Source organism: Callithrix jacchus, chromosome 22 (genome assembly GCF_049354715.1).
Source record: "Callithrix jacchus isolate 240 chromosome 22, calJac240_pri, whole genome shotgun sequence".
Classification (NCBI taxonomy): domain Eukaryota; kingdom Metazoa; phylum Chordata; class Mammalia; order Primates; family Cebidae; genus Callithrix; species Callithrix jacchus.
In genome coordinates, this window is record NC_133523.1 from 11,259,823 (window position 1) to 11,284,472 (window position 24,650).

At 42.8% G+C, this 24,650-nt stretch overlaps 3 protein-coding genes across 30 annotated transcripts in view; all 3 read right to left on the minus strand.

Annotated features, from left to right (window-relative positions):
- Nucleotides 1-2,792, minus strand: part of LOC100415695 (uncharacterized) — a 46,474-nt gene extending 43,682 nt beyond the window's left edge. For all 7 annotated transcript variants that reach the window (XM_078360657.1, XM_078360658.1, XM_008987346.5 and 4 more), the window contains exon 1: nucleotides 2,594-2,792. The gene's annotated coding sequence lies outside the window, so the exon portion shown is untranslated. The remainder of the gene's footprint in view (nucleotides 1-2,593) is intronic.
- Nucleotides 1-22,722, minus strand: part of ZNF799 (zinc finger protein 799) — a 47,252-nt gene extending 24,530 nt beyond the window's left edge. For 8 of the 15 annotated variants that reach the window (XM_078360650.1, XM_078360644.1, XM_078360645.1 and 5 more), the window contains exon 1: nucleotides 16,508-22,722. In XM_078360650.1, coding sequence (XP_078216776.1) covers nucleotides 16,508-16,600 — 93 coding nt within the window. In that variant the 5' untranslated portion in view covers nucleotides 16,601-22,722. Of the gene's footprint in view, nucleotides 1-1,083; nucleotides 2,552-2,593; nucleotides 2,793-15,598; nucleotides 15,633-16,507 lie in introns of those variants that run through there. The other 7 variants (XM_078360651.1, XM_008987344.5, XM_078360643.1 and 4 more) reach the window with 4 other exon arrangements.
- ZNF709 (zinc finger protein 709) overlaps nucleotides 19,092-24,650 on the minus strand; it is a 55,790-nt gene continuing 50,231 nt past the window's right edge. For 7 of the 8 annotated variants that reach the window (XM_035286534.3, XM_035286532.3, XM_078360653.1 and 4 more), the window contains one exon: nucleotides 19,092-24,349. In XM_035286534.3, the coding sequence (XP_035142425.1) occupies nucleotides 22,612-24,349 (1,738 nt within the window). In that variant the 3' untranslated portion in view covers nucleotides 19,092-22,611. The remainder of the gene's footprint in view (nucleotides 24,350-24,650) is intronic. The other variant, XM_078360655.1, reaches the window with a different exon arrangement.

Consider the following 24,650-nt stretch of genomic DNA (forward strand, 5'->3'; position numbering starts at 1 on the left):
TTTTAAATTAAATCAATGTACCTACTACACTTTGTTGTAAAAATGTATTCTTTTTTTTTTTTTTTTTGCAGCTATAATGAAAGAGGGTTTTTCCCAATATTTTTCCTTGGTAGTAGTTATACTACTAAACCCTGAAATTCCATATGAAATCATCCAAAAAACAAACACACCAGAGAAACATACAACACAAGCTCTGGGGCAAAAATAAATAAAGGTTTTTAAAATATGGAATAGAAGATTACATATACCATTTATATTCTGAAATCCAACTCTTTCTAGAATTACATATACAATTTATTTTCTGAAGTTCAATTCTGGGAATACTTTGTCTTCACTAACAATCTTTTTTGAGACGAAGTCTCACTGTTACCAGGTTGCAGTGCAATGGCCTGATCTCAGCTCACTGCAACCTCCACCTTCCAGGTTCAAGTGATTCTCCTGCCTCAGCCTCCCAAGTTGCTGGGACTACAGGTACGTGCCACCACACCCAGCTAATTTTTGTATTTTTTTTTTTTAGTAGAGACGGAGTTTCACCATGTTGGCCAGGATGGTCTCATCTCTTGACCTGGTAATCCGCCCACCTCGGCCTCCCAAAGTGCTGGGATTATAGTTCACTAACAATCTCTAATCACAGGATGCATTTTACAGTTAATCAAAAATTTAGGCTGAAAAGAGTAAACATATCTTTTCAAGGTAACAAACACAGGAATGAGCAGTGCTGACTGGAACACATCAAAGTCTAATGTAAGTATCAGGACAGGTCATCCTATCACCTGGGACATCCCCTAACCCTATTTTGATCACCATGCTCCCAGGAGACACTGTCTTGTGTGCTTTCCAGGCTCTTGCACTACCTCAAGGAGCAGGTTTTCCAGTCCTTAGATTTAACTTTCTCTCTTTTGAGAGAGTCTAGAAGGCAGAAATCCTTTTTTTCCGTGGAATACAACCATGAAATTGGCTGATCAATGTGTCCCCAAGGAATGGAAACTAGGGTTGGGAAAGAAAAGGTGAGTGTCCCAGGGGTTAGCTTTTTATGGGAATGATACACCAGAAGATTCCTTCTACCCCAGGGGATCCAGTTGCTCCCCAGGAAGCCCCATGCCCCCTATCTCAGGCTGTCCTCTGGGAGGAGTGACCCAGGGGCTCATATTCACTAGACCCTCCTAGAGGCTGTGGGCATCCATTTTTTTTGCGACTGGTCTGCCTCTGTTGCCCAGACTGGGATGCAGAGGCACAATCATGGCTCACTACAGCTTCAAACTCCCTGGCTCAAGCCATCATCCCACCACAGCCTCGGGAGCAGCTGCGACTACAAGTCCAGCTAATTTTATTATCATTTATCTAGAGGCAAGGTCTTGCCACGTTGCCCAGGCTGGTCTGGAACTACTGGGATCAAGCAATGCCCCTGCCTCAGCCTCCCAAAGAGCTGGAATTACAGGAATGACCCACGGTGTTCAGGAACCCAGAACAGTTCTTTTAAGAAAAAGGCATACATTGCTAGCTGAAAACAAGACGACAAACTAGTGAAATATCGCCTGGGGGCCAAAGACTTCATAAAGTTGCTCTGAATTAGGGAGACAGACTGGGGAAGGCTCTGGAAACCAAGAGATCTGCTGCCAGCCCTAAGATCAGTTAGACTGAGGGGACAGGGTGGTAGATTTCAGACCCTGCTGCCCACATCTCTGCAAGACTCAGAGGAGAAACGGTCGCCTTTGGAAAGAAAGAAGGGACTGAGGACCACAGAGACCACAGCTCCTCCCACACACAAACCCCACACTCGAGTCTGGATTCCGCCTGGTGACCCTACGGTCGTCACCGTGCAGCCTCCTCACCGGGTTCACAGAACTGCGAGCCAGGCTGGAGGCGAGATTGCAGCTGATTAAATTAATCAGGTGCCCTCAGCCCCGCCGCCTCACGGGGCGGCCTCCCTGGGAGTCAGGTCACGCAGACGCCGGCTTCCCCACTGTGCCCGGGGATAAGATCTCTGAGAGCTGCTCAAGAGTCGCCTGAGTTCTTTCTCAGAGCCTGAATCCAGCGGAAAGGCTGGCGCCAAGCAGGCTGAAGACCCCACAAGGGAGACCATTCAGCAGGAGAACGCGGTTCTTCACCTCCGGTCCCAGAATTTGCCCCTCACTTCCCCACCAATCAGCGACCCCACACCCCAGCCGCCCCTGTGCAGATCACAAACCCCTCAGGGAGGAGGATATGGGGTGTCCTCCCCTCTCCCCCTATTAAACTGTTCCTGCGCCAGCCCTGGGCGTCTCCGTGCAGCGACTCGGGCCGCGAACCCGTGCGGGTTACAGCCGCACAATCTGAGGAGACTCGGGGCTGCGGGCGCGGAGCTGCGCAGGGAGGGCGCCGGCGCACGGGCCGCAGTCTCCGCGCAGGGACCAGACGGAACGCCCGGAGTCCTGGCTGCCGGTCCAGCCCCACCCTGAGGCCTAGAAGACAGAGGGCCGAGCTGCACCAGAGGGACCTGGGTCCGCAGACCCCGAAGTCGCCCGCGGGGAGGCCCGGGTCCCGCCACAGCCGGTTCCGGCCGGTTCCACCTAGCCCCTCCCCCGCCTCGGGACGCCGGCCCCGGCACACGCACCATTTCCCGACTTCCGCGGTGTCCCAGGTCCTCCCAACGGCTCCCGCTGCCAATACCGGCTCCAGGGCGACAAAGGCTGCCACAGACTTTCCAGGTCGTCTCTCAGCGACGGAGACCGGAGCCTACCGCAGGTGGGTGGAGAACACGCCGCGGGCTTTTTCAACCACACACCCTCCTCTAGGCAGCGCGCTTGATTGACAGCTCCCACGACCCCGCTCCATGGTCCTGATTGGATAGAGCGTCAGGTCACGCCCCCCTGCGGACTGATTGACAGATGAAGCGATCTTGCACAGCTGAGTGGAGCCGGATGAACAAGTTCCTGACACAGTCGCTGGCAGAGTGGTCTTCCTTCCTGCACTGTGACCTGAACCCTCCCAGGGGGATATTTTCGCTTAAGCGGAATTTCCTGCCGGTACTCAATAAGACTTCCTCCTTCTTCCTCCTGGATACGGACTGACAAACCAATTATACTCTTATAGTGATTTTTCAATGTACAATTAAATTATATTTTTACTATAGTCACTCTGTTGTGCTAGCAAATACTAGGTCTCATTCTTTTTTTTTTTTTTTTTGAGACAGAGTATCGCTTTGTCGCCCAGGCTAGAGTGTAGTGGCGTGATCTCGGCTCACTGCAACCTCCACCTCCCGGGTTCAAGCTATTCTCCTGCCTCAGCCGCCCAAGTAGCTGAGACTACAGGCGCGTGCCACCATGTCCCGCTAATTTTTTGTATTTTTAGTAGAGACGGGGTTTCACTATATTAGCCAGGATGGTATCGAGTTCCTGACCTCGTGATCCACCCGCCTCGGCCTCCCAAAATGCTGGGATTACAGGCGTGAGCCACCATGCCTGGCCTCTATTTTTTATACCTATTAACCATCCTCATTTCCCCACTAACTACTCCCCGCTACTACTTTTCCCAGCCTCTGGTAACCATCCTTCTACACTTTTTGTTTGTTTGAAACAGGTCTTGCTCTGTTGCCCAGGCTGGAGTGCAGTGGGGCCCTCATGACTCACTGCAACCTCTACCTCCCAAACTCAAGCAATCCTCTCGCCTCAGCCTCCCAAGTAGCTGCGAGTACAAGTATGAACCATCACGCTTGGCTAATTTTATTTTATCTTTTTGTAGAAATAAAGTCTCACTATGTTGCCCAGGCTGATTTCAAACTGCTGGGCTCAAGGGATCCTCCTGCCTTAGCCTCCCAAAGTGTTGATATTATAGGCATGAGCCATTACACCCAGGTCAGGTCCTTCTACTCTCTATCTCTTTAAGTTCAATTATTTTAATTCTTACCTGCCACAAATAAGTGAGAATAGGCCGGGCACGGTGGCTCACACCTGTAATCCCAGCTCTTTGGGAGGCTGATGCAGGTGGATCACCTGAGGTCAGGAGTTTGAGACCAGCCTGGCCAAGATGGTAAAACCTTGTCTCTACTAAAAATAGAAAAAAATAGCCGGGTGTGGTGGTGAGCACTTATAATTCCAGTTACTCAGGAGCCTGAGGCAGGAGAATCGCTTGAACCCAGGAGGTGAAGGTTGCAGTGAGCTGAGATCCTGCCATTGCACTCCAGCCGGGTTAACAAGAGCAAACTCCATCTCAAAAAAATAATGTGAGAATATACAAAGTTTGTGTTTCTGTGCCTGGCTTATGTCACTTAAAATAATGACTTGCAGTTCCATCCATGTTGTTGCAAATGACAGGATCTCATTTTTTATGGCTGAATAGTATTCCATTGTTTTCTTTATCCATTCATCTATCAATGGACACAGGTTGCTTCCAAATCTTGGCTGTTGTGAATAGTGCCACAATAAACATGGAAATACAGATATATCTACAATATGCTGCTTTCCTTTCTTTTGGAAAGCAGTGAGATTGCTGGATCATATGGTAGCTCTATTTTTATTTTTTTTGAAGAACCTCCAAACTGTTATCCATAGTGGTTGTACTTTACATCCCCACCAACAGTGTATGAGAGGGCTCCCTCTTCTCCACATCCTTGCCAGCATTTGCTATTGCCTGTCTTTGGATAAAAGCCATTTTTACTCAGGTAAGATGATATATCATTGTAGTTTTGATTTGCATTTCTTTGATGATCAAAGATGTTGAGCATTTTTTCATATACCTCTTTGCCATTGTATATCCTTTTTTCTGCTGTATCAGTTGTAATGTCTCCTTTTTCATCTCTAATTGTATTTATTTTGTCCTTTCTGGTTTTTTTCTTAGTCTTCCTCAAGGTTTGTCAATTTTGTCTTTTCAAAAACCAACCTTTTGATTCATTGATCTTTTGTACTGTGTTCTTCATTTCCTTTTTCTTTCTTTCTTTCTTTTTTTTTTTTTGAGATGGAGTCTTGCTCTGTTGCCCAGGCTGGAGTGCAGTGGCATGATCTCAACTCACTGCAACCTCTGCCTCCCAGGTTGAAGCAATTCTCCTGCTCACCTTCCCAAGTAGCTGGGACTAGAAAAACATGCCACCATACCCAGCTAATTTTCGTAATTTTAGTAGAGACAGAATTTCACCATATTGGGCAGGCTGGTCTTGAACTCTTGACCTCAGGTGATCCACCTTCCTTGGCATCCCAAAGTGCTGGAATTACAGGCATGAGTCATTGTGACTGGCCTGAAGGTTTTCTTCTTTTTTGATGTGGATGCTTACATCTATAAACTTCCCTCTTAGTACTGCTTTTGCTGTATTTCATAGGTTTTGGCATGTTGCATTTTCATTATCATTTGTTTCAAGAAACTTTTCAATTTCCTTCTTAATTTCTTTATTGACCCACTGGTCATTCAGGAGCATATTGTTTAATTTCCATATTTTTGTATGGTTTCCAGAATTCCTCTTGTCATTGATTTCTAGTTTGTTCCATTTATTCTCTAAAACCATTGATATTATTTCAATATTTTGGAGTGTTTTTAACATTTTTTTTTGACCTAACATATGGTCTATCCTTGAGAATGATTCGTGTGCTCAGGAAAAGTATGTTCATTCTGTAACTGTTGGATAAAATGTTCTGTAAATATCTATTAGGTCCATTTGATCTATAGCGTACATTAAATCCCATTTAATCTTTCTTTTCTCCAATTTTTCAGTATACATTGAAATGATCTTTGTTGATTTACTGTCTGGAAGATCTGTCCAGTGTTGAAAAATGGGGTGTTAAAATCTCCAATTATTGTATTGGTCTCTCTCTCTCGAGACAGAGTTTCACTCTTCTTGCCCAGGCTGGAGTACAATGGTGTGATCTTGGCTCACTGCAGCCTCCACCTCCCAGATTCAAGCGATTCTCCTGCCTCAGCATACCAAGTAGCTGGGATTACAGGTGCCCATCACCACACCCAGCTAATTTTTTGTATTTTTAGTAGAGATGGGGTTTCACTGTGTTGGCCAGGCTGGTCTCAAACTCCTGGATTCAGGTGATCTGCCTGCCTCAGCCTCCCAAAGTGCTGGGATTACAGGTGTGAGCCACTGCACCCGGTGCTCTCTCTCTCTTTTTCTAATAATACACGTTTTCTACATCTGAGTGCTCCAATGTTGGGTGCATATATGTTCACAATTGTTATATCATCTTACTGAGTTGATCTCTTTATAATTGCAGTGACCTTCTTTGACTTTTCTTACAGTTTTTGTCTTGAAATATGTTTTGTTTGGTATAAGTATTGCTATGCCTCCTCTTTAATGCTTTCCACTGGCGTGGAATGTCATTTTCTATTCCTTTATTTTCAGTCTATGGGTTTCTTTATAGGTGAAGTGTGTTTCTTGTAGGCAACCGATCATTAGGTCTTGTTTTTTTAATCAATTTAGTCATTCTGTGATTTTTTTATTGGATGGTTTAGCTCATTTACATTCAGTGTTATTATTGGTGAGAGCTTACTCCTGCTATTTTGTTATTTGTTTTCTGGTTCTTTTGTCATCTTATCTCTCTTCTTTCCTTCTATCCTGTCTTCCTTTCAGTGAAGGTGACTTTTTCTGGTGGTATAATTTAACTTCTTACTTTTCATTTTTTGTGTATCTGTTGTATGTTTTTTGATTTGAGGTTACTATAAGGTTTGTAAATACTCTCTTATAACCCATCATTTTATGCTGATAACAACTTAATGCTGTTTGCATAAACAAAAAAGACAAAGAAAAAGAAATCTAAAAAAACTCTACACCTAACATCATCCTCCTGCTTTTTAACTTTGTTTCTATTTATATACCATGTTTGTACTGTTTTGAAAAGTTGTTGTAATTATTATTTTTTATTGGTTCATCATTTAATCTTTCTACTTAAGAATAATTTACCCACCACAGTTAGTGTTACAATATTCTTCTTTCTGTGTATGTGTATTTACTGATACCATGAGTAAGTGAACTAATACCAGTGAGTTTTGTATCTTCAGATGATTTCTTATTGTACATCCTTTTCTTTCTGATTGCAGTACTTCCTTTAGTATTTCTTGTAGAACAGGACTGGTGTTGATGAAATCCCTTAGCTTTTGTTTGTCTGGGAAGTCTTTATTTCTCCTTCATGTTTGAAGGATATTTTCACTGAATATGCTATTCAAGAGTAAAAGGTTATTTTTCTTTCAGCACTTTAAATATGTCATGCTACCCTCCTGGTTTGTAACGTTTCTACTGAAAAGTCTTCTGCCGTATGTATTGGAGCTCCATTGCTTGTTGTTTCTTTTCTCTTGCCGCTTTTAGAATCCCATCTTTATCCTTGACCTTTGGTGGTTTGAATACTAAAAGCCTTGAGGTAGTCTTCTTTGGGTTAAATCTGCTTGGTGTTCTACAACCTTCTTGTGGTTGGATACTGATATCTTTCTCTAGGTTTGGGAAGTTGTCTGTTATTATCCCTTTGAATGAACTTTATACTCCTATCTCTTCTCTACCACCTTTTTAAAGCCAGTAACTTAGATTTGACCTTTTGAGGCTATGTTCTAGATACTGTAGGCATGCTTCAATGTCTTTTATTCTTTTCCTTTTGTCTCCTCTATTTTCAAGTAGTCTGTCTTCAAGCTCCCTAATTATTTCTTCTGCTTGATAAATTCTGCTATTAAGAGACTCTGATTCTTCAATATGTCAATTTCATTGTGAACTCCAGAAGTTCTGCTTGACTTTTTTTTCTTCTTCTTTTTTTGAGATGGAGTCTCACTTTGTCACCCAGGATAGAGTGCAGTGGCAGGATCTCAGCTCACCACAACCTCCACCTCCCAGGTTCAAGCAATTCCCATGCCTCAGCCTCCCGAACAGTTGGGGTTACAGACATGCACCACTATACCTGGCTAATTTTTGAATTTTAGTAGAGATGAGGTTTCACTATGTTGACCAGGCTGATCTGGAACTCCTGATCTCAAGTGATCTGCACACCTCAGCCTCCCAAAGTGCTGGGATTACAGGCATGAGCTGCACCCAGCCTTGATTCTTGTTAATTATTTCAATCTCTTCATTATATTTATCTGATGGAATTCTGAATTCCTTCTCTCTGTTACCTTGAATTTCTGTGAGTTTCCTCAAACAGCTATTTTGCATTCTCTGCCTGAAAGGTCACAAATCCACAAATCTCTTTCTCCAGGATTGGTCTCTGGTGGTTTATTTAGTTCATTTGGTGAGGTCATGTTTTCCTGGATGCTTGTGGACATTCATCCACATTTCAGCATTGAAGAGTTAGGTATTTATTGTAGTCTTCTCAGTCTGGGCTTGTTTGTACCCATCCTTCTTAGGAAAGCTTTTTGGCTATTTGAAAGGACTTAGGTCTTTTGATCTAAGGGATCTGTGCCTCAGGGGGCACCCAAGCCCAGTAACACTATGGTCCTTGCAGATTCTTAGAGGTACGACCTTGATTATCTTGGTTAAAATACAGAAGAATTATCTGGACTACCAGGCGGAGATGATTGTTCTCTTCTCTTTACATTGTGTCTCTTTCTTGCTCTGTTCTGAGCCACCTGGAGCTGGGGCTAGGGTAACACAAGCACCCTGGTGGCCACCAAGACTGGGACTGTGCTGGGTCAGACCTGAAGTAAGCACAGCACTGGGTCTTACCCAAGGCCCACTGTAACCACTACCTGGATACCACCTGTGTTTGATCAAGACCTTGAGGTTCTACAACCATTGGGTGGCAATACCAGCCAGGCTTGTTTCCTTCTCTTTAGGGTGGCAAGTTTCCCCAGGCCTTGTATGGGTCAAGAGGTGCTATCCAGGAGCCAGTGACTGGAGAAAAATCTCAGAAGTCTACCTGGTGTTCTAATTGTACTGTGGCTGAGCTGGCACTCAAAGTGTGAGATGCAGTCCTCCCCACTCTTCTCTCCCCTTTCAACAGGCAGAGAAGCCTCACCCCATGGCCACCACCATCACAGGCCCATGGGGAGTACTGCCAGTCTACTGTCAATGTTCTTTTAGAGACCAAGGGCTCTTTAGTCAGCTTGCGGTGCAGCTGCCTGGCCTGGGGCTCACCCTTCAGCTTCACTCTGGCTCAGGGAAGGTCCAGAAATGCCATCCAAGATCCAAGGCCTGGAATCAGGGATCCCAGAGCCCATTTGGTGCCTGCCCCACTGTGGACAAGCTGGTACCAAACATGCTAAAGTCCCTTTTACTTTTCCCTCCACTTTTCTCAAGCAGGAGTCTCTCTGCATAGCCACCATAGCTGAGAATGTGCTGGGTCTCACCCAAGGCCCATGGTGTACTACCATGGTATTGCTCCTGATTATTCAGGGGCCAGAAACTCCTCAGTCAGCAGGTGATGGGTCCTTTCAGGACTGGGTCCCCTCCTTCCAAGGCAGTGGGTTTTCTTCTGGCCCAGGGTGTGCTTAGAAATGTCATCCAGGAGCTAGGGCCTACAAAGGGGACTATGACTGTTGCCCTATCCTACTGTGGCTGAGCTGGTATACAAAGTGCAAGATAAAGTTCTCTTTACTCTTCCCTCTCCTCTCCTCAAGCTGAAGGAAGGGGTCTCTTTTGGAGCTGTGAGCTATGCTGCCTGGCGTTGGGAGAGGGGTAGCACCAGCACTCCCTTAGCTGCCCTGATGTCTAACTGATGTCTTAGTAGGTTGCATGCCCCCACCAAGTCCAACCTACTAACTGATGTCTTAGTAGGTTGCATGCCCCCACCAAGTCCACTGGCTCTGAGCCCAGCTCAGCACTAGGATTTGCCTCAGAGTTGCAGTCTGTATGGCCTAGACTGTCTTTCATGTTTATTTAGGATCCCAGAGCACATCAGCTCACTGTGGTGAAACTCATTGGAACTCAAGTTCCAGCCACTGGGATGGGACTTGAGCTGATTTAAATGCTCCCTCTGTGGGTGGGCATCAGCTGAATTCACCCTGGTTTTGCTTTCTACTGTGACAGGGCAGCACTGAGTTCAAAGCAATGTCTCACAATTGCTGCTCTCTCCCTCTCTCAAACACACAGATTCTGTCTCTGTGCCATATGGCCACTGCCCCATGGGCCTCCTATTCAGTTTCAATGATCTATATATTTATTCTTTCGCCCATACCACACTGTTTTTTTGTTTTTTTTGAGATGGAGTCTTGCTCTGTCACCTAGGCTGGCATGTAGTGGCACAATCTCAGGTCCCTGCTGCAACCTCTGCCTCCGGGGTTCAAACGATTCTCCTGCCTCAGCCTCCCGAGTAGCTGGGACTACAGGCACCTGCCACCATGCCTGGCTAATTTTTGTATTTTTAGTAGAGACACAGTTTCATCATATTGGGCAGGCTGGTCTCAAACTCCTGACTTTGTGATCTGCCTGCTTCAGCCTCCCGAAGTGCTGGGATTACAGGTATGAGCCACTGCACATGGTCATTGTTTTTATTACTGTGTTTCTGTAGTTAATGTTATGGTCAGATAGTGTCAATCCTCTGACCGCTTGCCTCTACAATATTGTGTTGACTATTCTGGGTTTTACCATATCAACTTAGAATCAATGTACTGATATGTACAAAATTATTAACTATGGATTAGAGACAACTGTCATCTTATCAATATCAAATCTTACTATCCATGACTATAAATATCCCTCCACTTATTTGAATCTTTTTTTTTGGGGGGAGACAGGCTCTCACTCACTCTGTCACCCAAGCTGGAATGCACTGGTGTGATCATGACTCAATGCAGCCTTGAATTCCTTGGCTCAAGCAATCCTCCCACCTCAGCCTTCTGAGTACCTGAGACTACAGGTGTGCACCACCAGGTCTGGCTAACCTTAAAAAATTTTGGTAGAGGCCGGGCGCGGTGGCTCACGTCTGTAATCCCAGCACTTTGGGAGGCTGAGGCGGGTGGATCATGAGGTCAAGAGATTGAGACCATCCTGGTCAACATGGTGAAACCCCGTCTCTACTAAAAATACAAAAATTAGCTGGGCATGGTGGCGCGCGCCTGTTGTCCCAGCTACTCGGGAGGCTGAGGCAGGAGAACTGCTTGAACCCAGAAGGCCGAGGTTGCGGTGAGCCGAAATTGAGCCATTGCACTCCAGTCTGGGTAACAAGAGCGAAACTCCGTCTCAAAAAAAAAAAAAAATTTTTTTTTGGTAGAGATGGGATCCCACTACATTGCCCAGGCTGGTATCCAACTCCTGGGCTCAAGTGATTCTCTCACTTCAGCCTCCCAAAGTGTTGGGATTACAGGTATGAGCCATTGTGTCCGGCTCTACTTATTTGGGCCTTATTTGATATTTTTCATCAGACTTTTGTAGCTTTCCTCATATAATCATGTACATAACCTGTTAGATTTATATCAAAGTATTTTTCCCCGCTGCCCCCCGTATCCTTGGTGCTCTTACAAATGGTATTTTATTTTATTTTTTTTTTTTTGAGACAGAGTTTTGCTCTTGTTATCCAGGCTGGAGTGCACTGGCACAATCTTGGCTCACCGCAACCTCCGCCTCCTGGGTTCAGGCAATTCTCCTGCCTCAGCCTCCTGAGTAGCTGGGATTACAGGCACATGCCAGCATGCCCAGCTAATTTTTTGTATTTTTAGTAGAGACGGGGTTTGACCATGTTGACCAGGATGGTCTCAATCTCTTGACCTCGTGATCCACCCGCCTCGGCCTCCCAAAGTGCTGGGATTACAGGCTTGAGCCACCACTCCCGGCGGTATTGTATTTTTGTACAATGCCATGGGGCCAGAGACTCCTCAGAGTTTTCAAATTCCAATTGTGCATTGCTGGTATATAGGAAAACAATGGTTGTTTCCAAATTTCTCTGTTATCTTGATATTCCTCTGATTGTTTATTAGTTGCACGAGTATTTCCTTTTCTTTTTAAATTTTTTTTTGGTCAATTCTTCGGGATTTTCTTCTCTTTTCTTTTCTTTTTTTTTGAGATGGATTTTGCTCTTGTTGCCCAGGCTAGAGTGCAATGACACAATCTTGGCTCTCCCCAACCTCTGCCTCCTGGGTTCAAGTGATTCACCTGCCTCAGCATCCCAAATAGCTGGGATTACAGGCATGGACCACCACGCCTGGCTAATTTTGCATTTTTAGTGGAGACAGGGTTTGTCCATGTTGGTCAGGCTGGTCTCAAACTCCCGACCTCAGGTGAACCATTCGCTTCAGCCTCCCAAAGTGCTGGAATTACAGGTGTGAGCCACCCTGCCCAGCCAATTCTTTGCGATTTTCCACATAGAAATAGTGTCATCTGCAGACAAGTACAGTTTTATTTCTTCCCTCCTGGTCTCAATACCTTCTATTTACTTTTCCTGTTTTATTCCATTAGTGAGGACATCTAGGATGAAGATGAATAGCAGTGGTGAGAGGAGGCATCCTTACCTTGTTCCTGATTTTAGTGGGAAAGCATCTAGATATCAAAATGAAGTATAATTTACCTTTAGCTTCTTTTTAGAGGTTATCAAGTGGGAGAAATTTGCTTCTATCTGCTATTAGGTTTGTGGACCTGAACATGCCACCTAATCATTGCTTTTCTCTTTCCGTAAAAAAAAAAAAAATCAGGTTGGTTGGTTCTGACTGATCACCTGTATTACGGACCATCTGTGTGATTATGGGGAAAAGTTCAGGACACCAGCAACCTACATTGGATGGGACCACCTCTGACTCCAGTATTGCCACTCAGGTCATTTTGTCTAAGACCCTGGTTGGAACCAACAGCCTTATGATCTCAAGATTATCCCTCTGCTACGCTGGTAAGCAGCAGTACTACAGAAAACAACTTAGGCCCCCTGGCTACTTGTTTTGCTTTGAGAGAACAGTTGAGTTACATCCTCTCATCCTTTGGAAAGGATGAATGCGCCTTCGTTTCTTTCCTCATCAGTGCCTGACCATGGGGTACCAAGGATGTGCATTTTGATACCTTTGGGGGTCCAAGAGAATATACATGGAACAAGAGAAGCAAGAGGATAGGAAACCAGCAAGGGCACTACCCTTACCAATGCAACAACTCTTCTTAAGCAACTGAGGTGTCATGCTTAATTATCCCGAAGGTGGAGGTCTCTCTCCTTTCTGCAGAGTTCACAAAGAACCATCTCTGGGTCTCACCTGGTGGTGTACAATCATGAACAACATCTCCTGGGCTACTCAAAGCATCCAGTGATGGAGACCAAGCTAGATGGAGTGACCACAGAGCTCTAGCCTGACCCTTGGTAATCAGGACTGAAGTGTTGACTGCTTAAGGTGCTAGGTTGTCACTGCTTTTACAGGTAGGTGACGCAGACTCTGCCTGCCAAAAGTAGGCCAAATCTGAGGACAAGTATGCTGGTGGTGCATAGTCAATTAACAATTGTGGTTTATGGGGTGAGAATGTTTTTGGATGGGAAGAGATGACAACACCTAATAAAGACCAAAAAGTGCTGTGCAGGCCAAAGTGCAGACCAACCGCAAGTGGTGGTTCTGTTCCAAACGGCCTTCCCTGTATCATGCGACCAATTAGTTAACCAAAAGCAGCTAAAGCAGAGAAGATAGCCTCAGTTATGGTTGGTCTGTCCTCTTTGTGATACCAGTTGTTCCAATAGCCTCCCACTCACCCCACTGGTGAGAGGGGAATTAGGGCCCTAGGGCTATTTAGATAGCCCAACACATGATATCCATCACTGGACAAAGCCAATTGACAGCAGTTTATTAGTCATACATATTCACAGCCCAGATGTGGAGGATACCATGAATCATGCAGATCCACAAAGAAAATGCATTTGGGAGCAGAGGGCCCAAACATGGCTGTGGGAAACAGGCTTTGTAGTATCAAAAGGGTAAGGTGCTCCTTGGTTACCCTGAGAGGATGTGATTCGCTTCTTTGAATAATGTGTGGGTTGGCAGGGATCTGAAACCCCTTATACAAGAGACAAAGACTATATAACTATGCTTTAATAGTATAAAACTATATTATATAGTATAGTGTAATAGTAATTATATATTTTAGTTATATATAACATATACCAGTTATGTATAATAACTACAATTATATAACATTTTGCAATATATTACATACTATATACACAAATATATCTAAAAATATGTATGTAAACACACTATAGCTTATACTAGATAATGCTGTACTATATAGTAGAAAATGGTCCACAAATATCTCTTCTGAATATAGCTGCAAAGGCCCAACAAAATGCCAGCAAATTGAATCTAGCAATATATAAAAAGACCTATTTAACATGACCAAGTTGGACTGAACTCAGAAAAGCAATGTTGGTTTCACATATAAATATGTACTAATATACCATATTAACAGAATAAGGGCTCTATTATCATACGATCATCCCAAAAGGTGCAGAAAATGACTATTTTTTTTAGACAGGGTCTTGTTCTGTCACCCAGGCTGAATTACAGTAGTATAATCATAGCTCACTGCAACCTTGAACTCCTGAGCTCAAGTGATCCTCCCACCTCAGCCTCCCAAGTAGCTAGGGCTACAGGCATGCACCACAACACTCAGCTAATTTTTTTTGAGAAGGAGTCTCACTCTGTTGCCAGGCTAGAGTACAGTAGCATGATCTGCTTATGGTAACCTCCAACTCCCTGGTTCAAGCAATTCTCCTGCCTCAGCCTCTGGAGTAGCTGGTATTATAGGCATGCACCACCACGCCCAGCTAATTTTTTTGTATTTTTAGTAGAGATAGGGTTTCCCCATGTTGGCCAGGATGGTGTTGATCTCCTGACCTCATGATCCACCCACCTAGGCCTCCCAAAATGCTGATATTACAGGCATGAACCACCGTACCCAGCCCACTCAGCTAATCTTTAAATTTTTTTATAGAGATGAGGTCTTGCTATATTGCCCAGGCTGATCTGAAACTCCTGGCCTCATTACAGATCCTCCTGCCTCAGCCTCCCAAGGTGTTGGAATTATAGGCATGGCTCATGTCTGGCTAGATAATGAATATGACAAAGGTCAACACCACTTTACAATGAAAACACTCAATAGAGTACAAATAGGAAGGAACTTTCTCAACCTGCTATAAGGCAGCTCTGAGAAACTCATAGCTAAAATCATACTTGATGGTGAAAGATTGAATGCTTTTTATCTTAGATCAGGAACAAAACAAGAGTGTTTGCTTTCATCACTTCTATTTAACATGTTAAAGAAGGTGCTACCAGGGCAATTAGGTAAGATAATGAAATGAAAGCACTTCAGATATTAAAGGGCATACATACATAACTCCCCAGGCAGACATACAAGATCACCAGACTTTATCACCGCACATACAGGTGGACAAACCCAGACACAGACACACAAACTTACAAACCCTCAGTGATTAAAGACCCAGAGACACCATCAGCCCAAGCCCTCTGCAATGTTCCCCAGCTTCCTTTCCCTCCTTAGAACTAACCACCATCTGACACATCATGTAATTTTGTTTGTATCTCATTTCTTGTCTCCTAGAATTTCAACTTCAAGGGAACACTATTAGCTTAGGTTTGCTCACTATGTAACCTACAAAAGGACTTGTTACATACAAGAGTTTAATACACATTGAATTACTGGAGCTCTCTGACACACACACACACACACACACACACACACACACCCCTCATTTAGGGCTACATCCACTTGATCTTAAGAGTGAATTGTTCTCACCTCCATCCCATGTGGCAGAAAAAGTATATAAGCACTGTAAAACAAATTTTAAAATAAGTTTTAAAATATAAATATTGTGTAAGTATATAATTATATAAACCTTGCAATGTTCTTCTAAGTTTAAAGTTCTTGGCTGGGCATGGTGGCTCATGCTACCTGTAATCCCAGAATTTTAGGAGGCTGAGGCAGATGTATCACTTGAGCTCAAGAGTTTAAGACCAGCCTGGGCAACATGGCAAAAGCCCATCTCTATGAAAAAAAGAACAACAACAACAAAAAAGTCAGGTGTGCTGGAGTGCACCTGTAGTCCCAGCTACTTGGAAGGCTGAAGTGGGAGGATTGCTTGATCCCAGGAGGTGGAGGTTGCAACTAAGCCGAGATTGCACTACTGTACTCCAGCCTGGGTGACAGAGCAAGACCCTGTCTCAACAACAACAACAAAAACTTTTTGGGTAGTGTCCAGTACAGGTGGCACACATTAGGACATCAAAACCCAGAGAGTCCACGATTCTGAGTTGCATGAGTTTGGGTAAGACCCTGTGCTCTGTGTTTAACTTTCTTCATTTGAAAGATGGGAGAAGTGATTGGCTGGGCAATCAAATGAGATACTCATCATTATGAAATCACAGTGCTAAGTGCTAACGTAAGTTATCACTGAAAAAATGGACAGAGATTTTGTTTTCTTCGGTCAAATTTGGTAAGACACAAATATTTACTTTTTCTCCCTCGTCCCAAACATATGAATACCAAATTGAGATCTGGGGGCTTTCTGGATCATTGAAACAAAAAGATTCAAACTACTCCTCTTATAAGAAGGCATTAAATTTTTCCTTATATGATGACACCAGATATTCTTCCTTTCCACTACATCAGGCTGTTAAGCAAAATTATTCCCTGTCTGCAACTCACCTCCATTATTCCTTGAAAACTGCCATCAGATCCACACATCTTTTGGGTGGTGCATATTGGGTCTCTCAATCTGTACAACAGCAAAATGATCATGCCAAATATCCAAGGCAATTTAAGAATCCTTAAATGACATTAAACAGACATGTAAACATCACCAACACCTGTGGCCCAAATCAATAGGAAATCTCAAATCCAAAATACTCATGTCCAAACTCATGATCACACTTCACATGTCTCAAAATTTTTATCAATTATAAAAATAAAGATGAACCGTATCTCTGCCTTTGTTTATGGGGAATCCTTACTGCTCATCCCAGGGATGTAGGACTGTATTGTTCCCCAGTATACATCAAACCTGAGCAGTTCCTGAGTGTTTAAGATAAGTTAGATAATGGAAACAAATGATCACTGACAACATTCTCACTCATGGAGGTCCCTACCTTCCAAAGCTAAGGTATCAAACCAACACAACCATAGCTTCTCTATTAATCTCACAAGCTGGTTGTTATTTCATTTCCTTCAAAGATCTTTTTTTTTTTTTTTTTCTGAGATGGAGTCTGTCTCACTTTGTCACCCAGGCTGGAGTGCAATGGCACAATCTTGGCTCACTGCAATCCCTGCTTCCCGGGATCAAGCAATTCTCCTGCCTAAGCCTCCCGAGTAGTTGGGATTACAGGCACCCACCACCGTGCCCAGCTAATTTTTGTATTTTTAGTTGAGACAGGGTTTCGCATGTTGGTCAGGCTGGTCTCAACCTCCTGACCTCAAGTGATCTGCCCACCTCAGCTTTCCAAAGTGCTGGGATTACAGGCGTGAACCACTGCGCCCAGCCCTTCCTTCAGAGATCTTAATTGCATCTTAAAAACCAAATCCTTACCTTTTGTTACCGTCTCTCTTTTCCCATAATTATAAGCATCAGGAAGGCAAGAACTTGTTTCATGTTTCTGTACCCAAAGCCTAGAATGTCTTTATCATTTTTGCTGAACTGTGTATGTTTTGAAACTACAATGCCAGGTCTATGAGAGCTGTTAAAAAAAATTGGCATGAAGAGCAAGATGGCTTGATTTAACAGTGATTCTGTCTTTGTACCTTGCTAGATTTGTGGTCTCTGAAAACTTATCTACACTTACAGGACTCTGTTAGTACACAAAGGAGGAAAAGAAAGTATTATATAGTTTGCTAAAGACTAAGTGAACTTACATATTTTAACTGAGATATTTCGTTGAAAACATTCACCAATACACCATAAGAAATATTTCTATGCTTAGATAATAAAGGTTAAGACCAGTTCCACAGGACTAGGATCTGACCTCACACTCAGGTAAAGCCAAGTCTTATCCTGTTGAAAGGAAAAATGTCACACTTCCTTCATCAGACAAAGCTACTGAGCAACCATGATGGATCAAAACAAAAACAAGGACATTCTGTAACCATGACTCTAAAAATGATAAAAGAGAACAGAGTTGAAGCCATTAAAATGACCAAAATTGCCCTCTATTCACTAATCTCAGTGAGTGGTTTCCTAGGAATTCGGTTTAGCTCTACTTCATTCTTCCTGCCTCTAGATAAGAATTACGAGTACCAGTGATACAATTCAGTTCATCTCACAGCATGCAACACACAGAAGTCTCAGTTTGGGGATTAGCAATCAAGTCACCTAACAAAAATCCAAATCCAAAAATAAGTCCTTTTAAGCACCCTCTTTTTTTTTTGAGATGGAGTCTTGCTCTGTCACCCGGGCTGGAGTGCAGTGATGTGACCTTGGCTCATGGCAACCTCTGCCTCCCGAGTTTAAGCAATTCTCTAGCTCAGCCTTCTGAGTAGCTAGGATGATAGGAGCACACTACCACGCCCAGCTAATTTTTGTACTTTTAGTAGAGACAGGGTTTTACCATGTTGGTCAGGCTGGTCTGAAACTCCTGACCTCATGATCTGCCCACTTAGGCCTCCTGAAGCACTGGGATTACAGGTATGAGCCACCACGCCCGGCCATCACTCCTCTCCTGACAACAGGTGTGATCCTGGTGATCTTTGGAAAAAAGGCACTGAAACCACCATGATTTAAGCCTTTGGTATTACTAATGCATGAGAAATTGGTTTTGTGGGAAAAAGTAATAACTATATTAAGAATAAAAAATTAAAAATTCCTAGCCAGGGGCAGTGGCTCACACCTATAATCCCAGCACTTTGGGAGGCCGAGGCAGGTGGATCACAAGGTCAAGAGATCAACACCATCCTGGCCAACATGGTGAAACCCCATCTCTACTAAAAATATAAAAATTAGCTGGATATGGAGGCACATGCCTGTAGTCCCAGCTACTTGGGAGGCTGAGGCAGGAGAATCACTTGAACCCGGGAGGCAGAGGTTGCAGTGAGCTGAGATTGCACCATTGCACTCTAGCCTGGTGACAGAGTGAGACTCTTGTCTCAAAAAAATTGTTTTAATTCCTAAGGATGCACTGGTACAGTGGTGAAAAATAAAAAATAAATTCCTAAGGAAAATACTTGACCTTATATGCACATAATATTGACTCAGAATATATGAGGATTAACTCAATAAACTTAAAAACTTAATCTGAAAATCTATAATTGCAATGGAATATTTAATATATACTTGCACAAGAGACAATTGATAGCATACAAGTTATTTTAAAACAGTTAATAAAATATTTCTAAGAAATATCTACGAAAGCTTTTGTTCAATAAAAACAGACATAGTTTTTAATCACATACAATGAAACAAAACTGAAAGTATAATGAGATTACATTCACCTGTAATAAAACACCGACAGTTAGGAAGGTGCTTATTCTTACGCTGCAGGACTGGGTAAGTGCATTCATGTGCAGTGCAGTAGAGGAACAAACACCCATGCAGTTCTTTTTGAATTCACCACTGTAGTTGTCTTGGTGGAATCAGAAACATATAGTCACTGGTACTGTAAACAAAACATGGTGTTTATTACATATACCTTTGATAAATTCAACCTAGAGATGAGGTGAGTCAGAGCATCAGAGAATATTCCCAACCTTAAGAGTCTAAATAGTTGCCTGGTGGACACATTAGAGTTTCTAGGAAAATCCAAACTGCAGTGCATATCTGAGAAATTTTGGAGGCATTCTGTGGAAAACCAAGTCTTTGAAAATATGGCAGTTGGGGCCAGGCACAGTGGCTCACACCTGTAATCTCAGCCTTTTAGGAGGCGAAGGTGGACGGATCACGAGGTCAGGAGTTTGAGACCAGCCAGGCCAACATGGTGAAACCCTGTATCTACTAAAAATACAAAAAAATTTAGCTGGGCATGGTGGCAGGCGCCTAGAATCCCAGCTACTTGGGAGGAGACAGGACAACTGCTTGAACCTGGGAGGCAGAGGTTGCAGTGAGGCAAGATTGTGTCACTGCACCCCAGCCTGGGCAACAGAGCAAGACTCCATCTCAGAAAAAAAAGAAAGAAAATACAGCAGTTGGCTGGGCGTGGTGGCTCATGCCTGTAATCCAAGCACTTTGGAGGCCAAGGTGGGCGGATCACCTGAGGTTGGGAGTTCAAGACCAGCCTGACCAACACGGTGAAACCCCATCTTTAAAAAAATAAAAATAAAAAAATAGGTGGGGCACAGTGACTCACGCCTGTAATCCCAGCACTTTGGAAGGCCAAGGTGGGTGGATCACGAGGTCCAGATATCAAGACCATCCTGGTCAACATGGTGAAACCCCGTCTCTACTAAAAATACAAAAAATTAGCTTGGCATGGTGGCACGTGCCTGTAATCCCACCTACTCAGGAGGCTGAGTCGGGAGAATTGCCTGAACCCAGGAGGCGGAGGTTGCAGTGAGCCGAGATTGCGCCATTGCACTACAGCCTGGTTAACAAGAGCGAAACTCCGTCTCAAAAAAATAAGAAGAAAAAAATTAAAAAGAAAAAAGAAAATATGGCAGTCAAGCAGTTAGCGGTGGTTCTAAGAATACTCTCAATCAGCAGGGCAAAGGATCGGGAAAATGTGGTGGAAACAGGTGTCCCTGAAGCTCCCATGCATCCATCTGTCTCCACATACAGTGGCTATAAAACCTGACTAATGCTTTCTTCACTTCTGCCTTCCATATCTCCTGCAAGTAGGCTATTAGTGAATTATATATGGAGCCATAAAAGGAAATAGAAAACATAGGTCAAAACATTACTCATGTTAACACAATCCAGGACAGCCATTTCCAGCTATAGAACCATATATATATGGTCCTGTCTCAGGTCTCTCTTATTATTGCAAAGTCTATTATCCAAATCACAGCCAGAAGGAATTACAAATAGCAAAGAACAGTAGATGAAAATAATAATTCCAATGAGAGAGTCTACTATATGATAAATTTTGCATACTCAAAAATTTATTATGATTATTTCTTATCATGAAAAAATAGAAAAAAGGATACTCTGCCCTCCTCTAAAAATGCTTCTTTTGGTCAGGAAGAAAGATGAAATACATATAATGATATCTAGTACCTGCCACATAAGGCCAGTAGGAAATGCTAAAGATTATCAAATTGTTATTTTTTGATGGCCCCTTACAGCACAACTAAAAAATATATATAAAAATCAAGGCCGGGTGCGGTGGCTCACGCCTGTAATCCCAGCACTTTGGGAGGCCGAAGCGGGTGGATCACGAGGTCGAGAGATCTAGACCATCCTGGTCAACATGGTGAAACCCCATCTCTACGAAAAATACAAAAAATTAGCTTGGCACGGTGGCACGTGCCTGTAATCCCAGCTACTCAGGAGGCTGAGGCAGGAGAATTGCCTGAACCCAGGAGGTGGAGGTTGCGGTGAGCCAAGATCGTGCCATTGCACTCCAGCCTGGGTAACAAGAGCGAAACTCCGTCTCAAAAAATAAAATAAAATAAAATAAAAATCAATACTACTAGCTTATTACAAATACATTTCAATTCACTCATGAATCTAACAGACTTCAATATGGGAAGACAAAATTTCAGTAACTTATTTAATGAAAAAATACTATCAATACAACTGTTTAAGAGCTTACAGAATTATCTCATCTCAATATTCTTTTGTGAAAGTAATAAATAGAAATCCATAGTTCAGAGATCCACTCAGAATAACTGATAATACATTTATAAGTTTTATACCATTTCTGTCGTGTGAATTTTCTAGAACAATATACATGAATTAATTTGCATCAGGCTTTCCCATATTATCTACATTTACATAGTACCTCCCTATTGGGAGTTTCAATACAAATCTGAAGTTTCACACATAAGGGAGTATTCACATGAGCATTTGTTAAAATTCAAAACATTGTTATTTCTCATTTTTATAGGATTTCTATCCAGTCTGCATTCTCACATATAAGTACATGGGTCAAACTGAAGGCTTTCTCACAATGCCTATATTCAAGAAGTTGCTTTCCAGTAAGAGTTTGTTCACGGTTTCCAAGTAAACTGAAACAAATAAAGGTTTTCCACATCCTTTACATTTATAGGGTTTTCCACATTCTTTACATTTTTAAGGTTATAAATTCTTTACGTTTACAGGGCATATGAAAATTCCTTACATTTCACATGCCTTCTCATGGTCCTCAAATAGTCATATGACCATTGAAGGCTTTTCCATACTGCCTACATTCACAGGGTTTTCTGTCCAGTATGAATGCTTCCCCATATTCACACCTAGAGAATTGAAGATATTCCCATGTCTTACATTTATTCATAGGGTTTCTCTGAAATATGAATAATTTCATGTCTTCAAAAGGAAATGGGGGCCGGGGGTGGTGGCTCATATCTTAATCCCAACACTTTGGGAAGACGAGGTGGGTGGATCGTCTGAGGTCAGGAGTTTGAGACCAGCCTGGCCAATGTGGCAAAACCCCATCTCTACTAAAAATACAAAAATCAGCTGGGCATGGTGGTTCACACCTGTAGTCCCAGCTACTCAGGAGGCTGAAGCAGGAGAATTGCCTGAACCCAGGAGGCAGAGGTTGCAGTAAGCTGAGATCACACTACTGCACTCCATCCAGGGCACCAGAGTGAGACTTCATCTCAACAACAACAAAAAAGGAAATGGGACAACTGAAAACTTTGCCGCATTGCTTACATACATAGGCTTACTCTCCGGTATGAACTCTTTCATGTACTCGAAAGGAACGGGAACACTTGAAGGCTTTACCACATTGTTGACATGCATAGGGTTTCTCACCAGTGTGAGTTCGTTCATGGATTCTAAAGGAACGCGAGCAACTGAAGGCTTTATCACACTGTTTACATTCATAAGGTTTCACTCCAGTGTGTGTCCTTTCATGCATTCGAACAGAACTAGAACAACTGAAGGCCTTACCACATTGTTTACACTCATAAGGTTTCTCTCCAGTGTGAGTCCTTTCATGTATTCGAATGGAACTGGAACAACTAAACGCCTTACCACACTGTTTACATTCATAGGGTTTCTCTCCAGTGTGAGTCCTTTCATGCATTCTAAAGGAACTGGAACAACTGAAGGCTTTACCGCACTGTTTACATTCATAGGGTTTCTCTCCAGTGTGAGTCCTTTCATGCATCCGAAAGGAACTGGAAAAACTAAAGGCTTTACCACACTGTTTACATTCATAGGGTTTCTCTCCAGTGTGAATTCTTTCATGCATGCGAAAAGAACTGGAACAACTGAAGGCTTTCCCACATTGCTTACATTCATAGGGTTTCTCTCCAGTGTGAGTCCTTTCATGTATTCGAACAGAACTGGAACAACTGAAGGCTTTACCACATTGTTTACATTCATGGGGTTTCTCTCCAGTGTGAGTCCTTTCATGCATTCTAAAGGAACTGGAACAACTGAAGGCTTTACCACACTGTTTACATTCATAGGGTTTCTCTCCAGTGTGAGTTCGTTCATGGATTTGAAAGGAACTAGGACAATCAAAGGCTTTCCCACATTCCTTACATTTATAAGGTCCATTTCCAGTGTGCATTATCATATGTCTTCGATAGCTTGGAAGAGAAATGAATGCTTTCCCACATTCTTTACAATCATAGGGTTTCTCTCCTGTATGAATTCTTTCATGTTTTCGAAAGGAACTAGGAAAACTGAAGGCTTTGCCACATTTTTTACATTTATAGGGTTTTTCTCCAGTGTGAATCCTTTCATGACTTCGAAAGGATGTGGGACAACTAAGAGCTTTACCACATTGCTTACATTGATAGGGTTTTTCCCCAGTGTGAGTCCTTTCATGTATTTGAAAAGTTTGGTAATATCTGAAAGCTTTTCCACATTGTTTACATTCATAGGGTTTCTCTCCAGAGTGAGTTCTTTCATGGTTTCTAAATGAACTGGGATGACTGAAAGTTTTCCCACATTCTTTACACTTATAGGGTTTCTCTCCTGTGTGCATTCTCATGTGTCCTCGAAAGGTTGTATGATAAATGAAGGCTTTCCCACATTCCTTACATTCATAAGGTTTTTCTCCAGTATGAGTTCTCTCATGTATTTGAAAGGAACTGGGCCAACTGAAAGCCTTGCCACACTGTTTACATTTATAGGGTTTCTCTCCAGTGTGAGTTCTTTCATGTATTCGAAATGAACTTCGAAAGCTGAATCTTTTCCCACATTCCTTACATTCATATGATTTCTCTCCATATTTTTGATACTCGTATGATCTATGTTCACTGTGAGATCTCATGTGCCTATTAAGAGATGAATGACACATATAGTCTTTTCCACACACACTGCATTCATATGGTTTTACTCTAGTAAAGGTTTTCCTGTTTGTTTTAGGATTTGGAGTCTGACTGATGGCTTCTCCAAGCTGATTACCTTCTTTCCTTTCACAGAGCCTCTCTACCGTATGACTTCTATAAAAAAATAAGCACACAATTAGGGTCTTTTTAAAAATAATAATTTTATAATCATGATTTCACGATCATTAATAGGTAGTAGAATTATACTTTTGCCATTTTCAGGGGAGTGTATGTAATTAATGCTCAGGAAGAGTACTTGACCAGAACTATTATCAAAACAGTAAAACTCATAATACAGAGTTATTTTTTTTTGAGACAAAGTCTAGCTCTGTTGCCCAGGCTGGAATGCAGTGGTACAATCTTGGCTCAATGAAACCTCCGTTCCTGGGTTCAAGCAATTTTTCTGCCTCAGCCT